Source organism: Taudactylus pleione, unplaced genomic scaffold (assembly GCF_031769625.1).
Source record: "Taudactylus pleione unplaced genomic scaffold, aTauple2 ptg000559l, whole genome shotgun sequence".
Taxonomy (NCBI): domain Eukaryota; kingdom Metazoa; phylum Chordata; class Amphibia; order Anura; family Myobatrachidae; genus Taudactylus; species Taudactylus pleione.
This window is the reverse complement of record NW_028284961.1, coordinates 2,773,972-2,784,513: the sequence shown is the minus strand read 5'-3', so window position 1 is coordinate 2,784,513 and position 10,542 is coordinate 2,773,972. Positions and strand designations below refer to the sequence as shown.

At 43.9% G+C, this 10,542-nt stretch overlaps 1 protein-coding gene across 1 annotated transcript in view; it reads left to right on the top strand.

Moving 5' to 3' along the window:
* Positions 1-2,816: 2,816 nt before the first annotated feature.
* LOC148481848 (uncharacterized) overlaps positions 2,817-10,542 on the top strand; it is a 63,623-nt gene continuing 55,897 nt past the window's right edge. The window contains exons 1-2 of the mRNA XM_088452935.1: positions 2,817-2,930; positions 8,118-8,314. Coding sequence (XP_088309061.1) covers positions 2,894-2,930; positions 8,118-8,314 — 234 coding nt within the window. The 5' untranslated portion in view covers positions 2,817-2,893. The remainder of the gene's footprint in view (positions 2,931-8,117; positions 8,315-10,542) is intronic.

Sequence of the window (10,542 nt, the reverse complement as noted above, 5' to 3'; positions counted from 1 at the left end):
CACATGTGCGGAATCTTGGTGTTGTCCTGGATAGTGACTTGACACTTAAACATCAGGTATCAGCCACAATCAAATCCTCATTCTTTCATCTGAGGAACATAGCCAGAATAAAGCACTTAATTCCCTTAGAAGATCTGCCTATCGTCATACATGCATTTATATCATCACGCCTAGACTACTGCAACGCCCTCTACCTTGGACTCCCAGCAAAAGAATTGGAGCACTTACAGATGGTACAAAACGCATCTGCCAGGCTGTTAACCAACCAGCCCATAACACCCACTCTCTACTCCCTTCACTGGCTGCCTGTCAGATGGCGAATTGTTTTCAAGATTGGCTTACTAACTTACAAAGCACTACATGACCATGGCCCAAGGTACCTAAAGCAGCTTCTGATTCCTTACTGTCCCACTCGATTACTGCGATCTGTTGATGAAGGACTATTAACAGTACCTAGAATCTCCCGGAATTCGTCTGGGGGTCTCCAACCTTATGGAACTCACTTCCCCGCACAGTTTGAGAGGCCTCCACTCTAGAATCCTTCAAAAATAGACTCAAGACTCACCTATTCACCCAAGCATTTCACTAATGTCCCTTGTTTAAGCTTATTTTGCATTTTGTACTGTAAAGGCAAATGTAAAGCACTTTGGCCCTGATTCAGAGCTGTACGCTCTGAGCAGAGCGCACGCTATGAATCAGGGCCGGCCTCCATGAAAATGGAGCGTCCCCATGGACGCTCGTATAGCTGTGGGTCACCACCCACAGGCTATATGAGCGTGCATTGTGATGGCCGCGATGGTCGTGACCATCGCGACCATCGAAATTGCGAGCCGGAGCCTGCGGTTGAGGTTTTCAACCGCTAGCTCCGGAGTGATTTTGGCTCTATCAGAGCCAAAATCACTCCCACTGACATCACTATTGATGTCAGTGGGCCGGCTTCTGACGGGAGGCGTTCCCGTGGGAACGCCCCCGTCAGGGATGCACGCCCCCGGCACGCCCACCAAAGGGGGCGTGCTGTCAATCAACATCGACAGCACGCCCCCTTTGATCAGACACAACGAGCGAAGGACTTTCCTTCTCTCATCGCGTCTGGCGCATGCGCACTACGGAGCTCCCTCCGTCGTGCGCATGCTCTGTCCACAAAATCGACCCACTTGCGAGCGGACAGCCGCTCGCGAGTGGGTCTGAATCAGGCCCTTTGAGTCCTTTAGGAGAAAAGTGCTATATAAACAAAATAATAATAATTATTATTATTATAATATTTGCCGACCATCAGTGTGTTTCTTACGATGGTAGTGTTTTTACCATTCGATGGCGGCTTTCCGATTTTTGCTGCCACTGAATGGTAATATTCTGATGGTGCCTCCGATGGTTACTTTTTTTTTTAGATGCTGGGAGCTGCGCCGTTCCTGGTTATAGCTTTCTGCATCAGTCATCACAGTACACAATAAATGCTCCGGGCCTTGGCTCCGCTCCCTGTCTCACCCCCTGATCCAGCTCTCAGTCCCGTCCTTTGCCAGCCAGGTGCTACAGAGATATTGCGCTTGCGCAAACAGGGTTTTTTGGGTATGAGCAAATTATTTGACTATTTTTTTTTTCATCGAGTACTTTAGATGTGATGGTTAAGTTTCAATGGTGGACGCCCGGCCATCATTTAATGGTGGGCTTGCAATGTCAATCCCTTCTACTTTCAGTACTGCAGCAGATTAATGAAGTTACTGAGAATGAAAGTGAAAGCTCTTTATTTCTCACATGACAGAAAGGAATTAGGCCCAGCCCAGCGTCTGGTGTCTGTCTGTAAATATAGATGTTTATGTGAGGAAAGATAAAGTAATTCCTCGATATGCTGATCTGTCCCTGGGCTCTAACAGTCTGTCTGCACAATAACATCAATTCTACTCTTCATTTGTGTAATCAGAAGCAAAGGAGAAGGAACAGTAGGGACACAGCGCTCTGCAGGAACAGCAGAGAGTCAGCGCTCCACAGGAACAGCAGAGAGTCAGTGATTCCTAGGAACAGCAGAGACACAGTGATCCGCAGGAACAGCAGAGAGTAAGTGATTCATAGGAACAGCAGAGACACAGTGATCCGCAGGAACAGCAGAGAGTACGTGATTCACAGGAACAGCAGAGACACAGTGATCCCCAGGAACAGCAGAGAGTCAGTGATCCCCAGGAACAGCAGAGTCACAGTGATCCCCAGGAACAGCAGAGACACAGTGATCTGTAGGAACAGCAGAGTCACAGTGATCCCCAGGAACAGCAGAGACACAGTGATCTGTAGGAACAGCAGAGTCACAGTGATCCCCAGGAACAGCAGAACCACAGTGATCCCCAGGAACAGCAGAGAGTCACAGTGATCCCCAGGAACAGTAGTTACCAATCTCTGAAGGAAAAGCAGAGACACAGAAGCTCCTGGTACAATATCTTGGAGACTCCATATAGACACCATGGCCTCCAATCAACAGACAGGTTCATTTACCACAAGTACTGGAGATGTGCAGGGAGGAGGGTAAGATACTAATAAATCTGTCTTATGTTATAATTACTGTATGTTGTGTGATGGAATCATTGTAATTGTATAGTTTTTTTTTTAAGAAACCTACAAGAACTGCAGCATGTGGCAGAGATCTCTAATATTTGTGTGAAATTAATTTTTATTTTCTATGTTTAATTCCAGTTACACAGAGAAAAGAGTCCCAGAAAAAAAAGTAGGGATCTTGTACTGGGATAATACTGATGCAGCATGGCTGGCAGAGCTACTGATGAAATGTAATGTGAGAGGCCATCTTGTTCCTCTCCCCGCAGCAAGTAACTGGCTGCAGCGTGTGGTGGATGAATCCTTTTGTGTCATATTGTACCACTCCCAGACATCACACAGATCTGTACATGAGATGCAGGAATACCTGGATTACTGTAAGAAGTATAAAGGTGAGAGTGACACAGACATTGGTTACACAGGGAGCTGTATAGTTACTGTACCTCACACCTCACTGGTTACACTATGTCTAATATTGCTGGTGGTGTAATTATTATTATTATTATTATTATTATTATTATTATTATTATTATTATTATTATTATCCTTTATTTATATGGCACCACATGGTTTTCGCAGCACCTCACAATGTACATACAGTAAATAAGCACACAAGAAAAACAGTTATTAACAGTACAAACAATGCAGGACAAATACATGATTTATAGTATAAACATTGCTACATAACACCTAAATAAGCAGCAGGGTGTCAGCAACCAAGTATTAGGTGCTGTTGTTAATTTACAGATAAGTATAAGTAAGGGAAGGAAATGCACGTGAGGGAAGAGGGCCTTGCCCGTACGAGCTTACATTCTAAAGGGGAGGGGCAGACAAACAGGGGTGACACAGATGGGCTGGATTGTGAGGAAGGAGCATGGAGTAGTGGGTTAGGATGAGCACTGGAAAGCTTTGAGAAACAAAGGGGTCTTGAGAGCCCATTTGAAGATTAGGAACCAGGGAACAAAGTTATAAGGGAATATTAAGCATGGTGTACGAAAAAAGGGAGCTACTCGTGAAAGTTGGAAGAGGCAAATAGCATGAGCATTGAACGGAAATAATGAAATGGAGAGTTTAGAAGGTAAGAGTTGGTGGGAGTGACCAGATGATAGAAGTACCCATACCCCAACACAGTGGCAACCTTCAGGCCAGGGAGTGTGAAAGAATGTGAGGCCCCCAAATGAGATAGCTGCAGGAGAAGTGGTGTCAGATGGGTAAATCCAGGATTTGGTGATGGCTAGGAATCTCAAGGAGATGAAGCGGTCATGGATGGGGACCAGTTGATTATAGACGGATCTGGCTTTCCAGAGGAGACAAGAGAGAGGGACAGAGTTAGAAGGAGAAGAAAACAGATAGTTAGGGTTGTTGTAGTGTGGGGTTGAGATTGATTTAGAGCAGGGGGCTAAAGAGAATGTGGATATGTGGTGGGCTTCTGAATGAGGAAGGGTGACAGCAGGTGGTGGGCAATGTGGATGTTTAGTGTGGTGTGGGTGGAGAGGAGGAGGAGAGGTAACTTGGAGAAAGGGTGGGTGCAGGGCATATTGGTGGTATAGCAGGACCATGGTGGAAGAGAAGTGAATAATAATGGAGTTATGGGAGATGCGGTGGAGGGTACTACATGGCATGAAGGGGAACAGAGGAGAGGAAAGTGGTAGAGTAGACTATTGGAGGGAGGAAGGAGATGGAAACTGGTGGTAGAGGAAAGAATTATGTTACTGCTGAGTGAGGGGGGAGCAGAAGAAAAGAGAGACATAGGGGTCAATCCAATTAGCTGCGATGATCTCGCTGGCATGAGTCCTTGCAGCAATGGCCGCACTTTACGGAAGCCCGGATTCACAGAATTTTGTTCGTAGCCCTGTAGGGCTGCAAGCAAAATTCCACAAATTTGGGCTCAGAGCAAGGGGTGCGAGAAGCCCGTCCGTTGCCGGCATTTTAACGCCGTTGCAACGGCAACTCGCACCCTTCGCATCTAATTGGATTGACCCCATAGTGTAGATGAGGGAATTGGGAGAGAAACAGCAGTAGTAGTGATGAGCATGAGATACAGGAACAGTACAGTTAAAATGTCTAAAAATCAGATAAAAGAAAGAACACTGCTGATAGATGTAAAGGCACAACTACAACAGTATATAATAAACAAAATTAGGTTGGAGCTGTTAAAGTTACCTGGACTCTAAATTTAAGAAAATGTATTCTTAAAGAAGTATACGTGCTGAACAATGGTAGATACAACAGTGGTATATAGATACATTGACAGTGGTAAAAGAATGATATAAACAGTGTAGCATCGAAATACATACATCCAAAAATTAAAATGCAGCAAACTAACTGATAGTTGCTTGCAATGCTGAAGCAGGGTGTTAGCAAAATGTGTTTCCAGGTTATAAGGAAAGTTGGTGGCTGAGTTGCAGGGTAACCAGAAGCTCAGAAGATTTTTTTCAATTGTTTCCAAGTTGTAAAGAGTTATTTTTAAATGTTGTCCTCCTGTGTCCCTCCTGTGTAACTCCTGTCTAACGGTTTAAATTATGCTGTGCATATAATACCACTTAGAAAAAAAAACCTATGAAGCCTTGTGAGAGGCCTGCAGCCTGTAACCTACCAATTACAATTACAGAGGTCTGGGAAGTACCTCATATCTAATGGCCCGTACACACTGGACGATGTTTACGGAGAGATGTCGGATGTAGCAATTGTTTTTTCAATTGTTTCCAAGTTGTAAAGAGTTATTTTTAAATGTTGTCCTCCTGTGTCCCTCCTGTGTAACTCCTGTCTAACGCTTTAAATTATGCTGTGCATATAATACCACTTAGAAAAAAAAACCTATGAAGCCTTGTGAGAGGCCTGCAGCCTGTAACCTACCAATTACAATTACAGAGGTCTGGGAAGTACCTCATATCTAATGGCCCATACACACTGGACGATGTTTACGGAGAGATGTCGGATGTAGCAATTGTTTTTTCAATTGTTTCCAAGTTGTAAAGAGTTATTTTTAAATGTTGTCCTCCTGTGTCCCTCCTGTGTAACTCCTGTCTAACGCTTTAAATTATGCTGTGCATATAATACCACTTAGAAAAAAAAACCTATGAAGCCTTGTGAGAGGCCTGCAGCCTGTAACCTACCAATTACAATTACAGAGGTCTGGGAAGGACCTCATATCTAATGGCCCATACACACTGGACGATGTTTACGGAGAGATGTCGGATGTAGCAATTGTTTTTTCAATTGTTTCCAAGTTGTAAAGAGTTATTTTTAAATGTTGTCCTCCTGTGTCCCTCCTGTGTAACTCCTGTCTAACGCTTTAAATTATGCTGTGCATATAATACCACTTAGAAAAAAAAACCTATGAAGCCTTGTGAGAGGCCTGCAGCCTGTAACCTACCAATTACAATTACAGAGGTCTGGGAAATGCCTCATATCTAATGGCCCATACACACTGGACGATGTTTACGGAGTGATGTTGGATGTAGCAGGCCCAGCGGGGGTGCATACACACTGGACGATTTTAATGATATATTGTACAAAGATATCTGCAGGGCTCAATGTTGTTAACAACATTGAGCATACACACTCTCAACCCTGTACTCACAGAACCTGACAATATTGTCAGATTTCCCTGCTAGTACGGGTGATGAAAGACATTGTTAACAATACGCGGGAGTGCGCATCGTTAACAATGTCTTGCATACACACTGGATGATATTGAACACGATGAACGATAACGACATCATTATTGTTCATCTTGTCCAACTTATTGTCTAGTATGTTTGTGGCATAAGTTTCTGAAATACTGATCTTTCAATTTATTAATCTATTTACTAATTGCGGCTTATTCAGTTTATCATGGGCGTTTATTAAAGAATCACTGCAAAATGTGGAACCCTAAGGTTCCAAACCAAGTGTCTTTATCTGCCTTATGTTTTGAATCACAGCAAAAAGTAAAGATTTTGGAACAGAATTAAAAGGTGCTAAAAAGGTATACATTACTACCACAAAGAAATCAGCATGGTACTCTGGACCTCATTCAGAGTCAGTCGTTGCGGCCGCACGGTCGTACGCCACCGATGTTCGCTAAACTGTGCATGCATAAAATTCGCAATGCACGTGCGCAAACTAGCTATTACGATAAGAAATTTCTCTCTCCTTCAACTTGGCCAGATCGTTAGTTTGAGTGACAAGGGGCTCTATTTATTAACATTATTTTTACTAAAATAAAGTGAAAAAGGGTGTTTTCACACCCTTTTCACATTATTTTAGTTTCACCTGTAGTTATTACAGGACAATTGGAGTAGAATTAGTAAATTGTACTCCAACCCCCAGTATCACTTATTTTTAGTAAAGCAGATCGCATTTCCCATAATTGTAATGGGAAATGTGATCCGACCTAAGTTACTAAAAATAAATTGTGAAAAAATACCGGGGAAAGCCCTGTGATAATAACGCCACCTGGAGGTGGCGTTATCCAGGGTCTCCCCCGGTTATCGGGCTCCCACTCTGCTCTAACGGGGAGAGCAGAGGCAGGAGCCGGTACCAGTAATCAGCTATGTGGTCTAAGCAGACCGCAAGCTGATAACTGTAAAAAAAAAGAAAAAAAAAATTAAACTTTTTTTTTTTTACTTACCTGACTCCAGGGACCGGTGATCGGACCTCCGGTGATGGCTCCACTCCGGTCAGCTGGTCTCCCACAGTGCACTGGGGCCCGGTCATTAGGTGATCGGGCCCCAGTGCAGTATGGGAGATCACCTGATCGGGAAGCCCGGAGAAGATCACCGGGGGCCAGGAGGATTCAATATGCGGATTGTAGTAAATAGAGCCCAGGATGAGGCGTTTGTGGGTGGTAACAGGGTAAGGTGCTTGTGAACGGGGGAGTGGAGATCCGAATGCAGGCCTGCCTGATTATGCAAACGGCGTTTTATGGGAGTGCATAATTAACTAAGTAGTGTCATGGCACATGTGACATGGGAGGTTTATACACTGACTTGATCGTAGTGCTTAAGAGAGGGTATGGTCAACCTTAAGCTCTACAACCAGCTCCGATGGTTCCCGATGGTCTCAATTAATCCTTATATGCCCGGAGATGACGTGTAATGCGTAGAGAAGGGGGCGTATTTTTAGTCTTACGGCCTCATCCTCCCCTCGCTCGTCCAGCTAACGATCACATCTTAACGATGCAACTTGCGAGCGCTTCATTTGCATATCCGGCCCCTTTTACCTTACGACCGTGCGGCCGCAATGACCGACTCTGAATGAGGTCCTCTGTTTCATAGTGGAGAAAAAAAAATAATAAGGTTGACGTTCGGCCTCATCTCCAATACTGTGTTCAGTTCTGGAGGCCATATGTTATCTCCAGAAGGATATTAATACATTAGAGACTGTACAAAGAAGGGCAACTAAAATGGTGCTAGGTCTACACCAAAAAACGTACCAGGAAAGACTAAAAGATCTTAATATGTATAGTTTGGAGCATGTTTCTATGTTTCTATGTAAGGTAAGAAAGCAGATTTAAAACTAAACTACAGATATTCAGTATATGCATTAAGTTCCCACATTATATTGCAGTAATTCTTGTCTGTTTTTCTGTTTAGATCCCACAGACGTTCTGCTAATATGTGATCAGGAACCTGATAAAGGATTAATTGAGAGCAATAATAATAGGAAGCTTCTCATTCTCACTGAGGAAGAAATAGACGCGAGTGGATTATGTGGATTGATAGAACCAAAGACTGAGACAGCCAGGAAAAAATTAATGGCTAAAGTGAGAAGGATACAAGACCTACTACAGGTACAAGATAAATGTGCATTAATATATATACAGTATATATATATATATATATATATATATATATATATATATATATATTAGGGGTGTGCACCGGCCACTTTTCGTGTTTTGTGTTTTGGTTTTGGATCTGGATCTTTCTTCGTGTTTTGGATCTGGATTGGTTTTGCCAAAACCACCCTTCCGTGTTTTGGGTTCTGGGTTTTGTGTTTTGGATCTGTATTTTTTTGAAAAAAAGCATAAAAACAGCTAAAATCACAGAATTTGTAGGTTTTTCTGCTCCTATGCTATTATTAACCTCAATAACCTTAATTTCCACTCATTTCCAGTCTATTCTGAATACCTCACACCTCACAATAGTGTTTTTATGTCCAAAAGGTTGCACCGAGGTAGCTGGATGACTATGCTAAGCGACACGAGTGGGCGGCACAAACACGTGACCCATCTAGGCGTGAAACTGCAGTGGCAGACAGGATGGCATTGAAAAACTAGGCCCCAAACTGTACATAATGCAAAGAAAAAAAAGAGGTGCAAGATGGAATTGTCCTTGGGCCCTCCCACCCACCCTTATGTTGTATAAACAGGACATGCACACTTTAACAAACCAATCATTTCAGCGCCAGGGTCTGCCACACAACTGTGGCTGAAATGATTGGTTCGTTTGGGCCCCCACAAAACAAGCTGGCAATTAATCTGTCCCTGCACAAACTGGCTCTACGGAGGCAAGAAGTCGTCCTCATCCTCCTCATCCACAGATTCCTCACCCTCTTCAGTGTTATGTACATCCTCATCCTCACAGAGTATTAATTCGTCCCTGCTGGAACCACAGGTCCCTCTGTACGTTCTGGAGGCTGGTCTCCCTGGAAGAGTTGATCATTCATTTTATGAACATCATCTTCTCCACATTTTGTGGAAGCAACCTCCTACGCCTTTCGCTAACAAGGTTCCCGGCTGCACTAAACACTCTTTCGGAGTACACACTGGAGGGGGGGCAACTCAGGTAAAATAGAGCCAGTTTGTACAGGGACCTCCAAATTGCTTCTTTTTCCTGCCAGTACAGGTACGGACTGTCTGACATGCCTACTTGGATGCTGTCACCGATGTAATCCTTTAACAGACAGACGCACGCTTGTCGCTGCTGCTTTGAGGATTCAAGTGCGGCTACAGCCCACACAATTCACAAAGACAGAAAAAAAAAAGAATATTTTTATTGTTTGTGGAGCACACTTTGAGGGTTACACCACCCTCTAACAGACAGACGCACGCTTGTCGCTGCTGCTTTGAGGATGCAAGTGCGGCTACAGCCCACACAATTCACAAAGACCGAAAAAAAAAGAACAATATTTTAATTGTTTGTGTAGCACACTTTGAGGGTGTCACCACCCTTTAACAGACAGACGCACGCTTGTCGCTGCTGCTTTAAGGATGCAGGTGCGGCTACAGCCCACACAATTCACAAAGACAGAAAAAAGAACAATATTTTAATTGTTTGTGTAGCACACTTTGAGGGTGTCACCACCCTTTAACAGACAGACGCACGCTTGTCGCTGCTGCTTTGAGGATGCAGGTGGAATCTAGACGGGATTTGGAACCGAGGACACACTACCTCCATCAATTGTCTAAATCCCACTGCACTAATGTCGGATACCGGACGCACGTCTAACACCAACATAGCAGTCAAGGCCTCAGTTATACGTTTTGCTTCAGGATGACTGCTGTCGTACTTCATCCTCATCGCTAGGGACTGTTGGAGGGTCAATTGTTTAGTAAAAGTAGTGATGTTCCTACTTCCTCTCTGGGATGATGAACAACTCCCAGCAGCAGCAACAGCACTAGTAGGAAGTGGTTCTTGATCTTTCCCTATTTTATTTTTATCAGAGAAAGTTTGGTCCTCCATTTATGTTATATTGATATATATACGTGCGGCTAAAGCGCACACAAACACAGAAAATATTTTTTTATTTTTGCTGGAGAGTAGTGCACTTTGTGGGTTACACCACCCTTTAAGAAATGAGCCAGCCGGCTCTTTACTTATGGGACACAGGCGCACGCTTGGCGCTGCTCCTTTGTTGATGCACGTGCAGCCACAGTGCACACAAGTCACAAACACAGAAAATATATATTTTTTTGGTTTGGAGTGTACTTTGGGGGTTACAGAACCCTTTAACGGTCAAGCCAGCCGGCCCTTTACTTATGACACAGGCGCACGCTTGGCACTACTTTGTTGATGC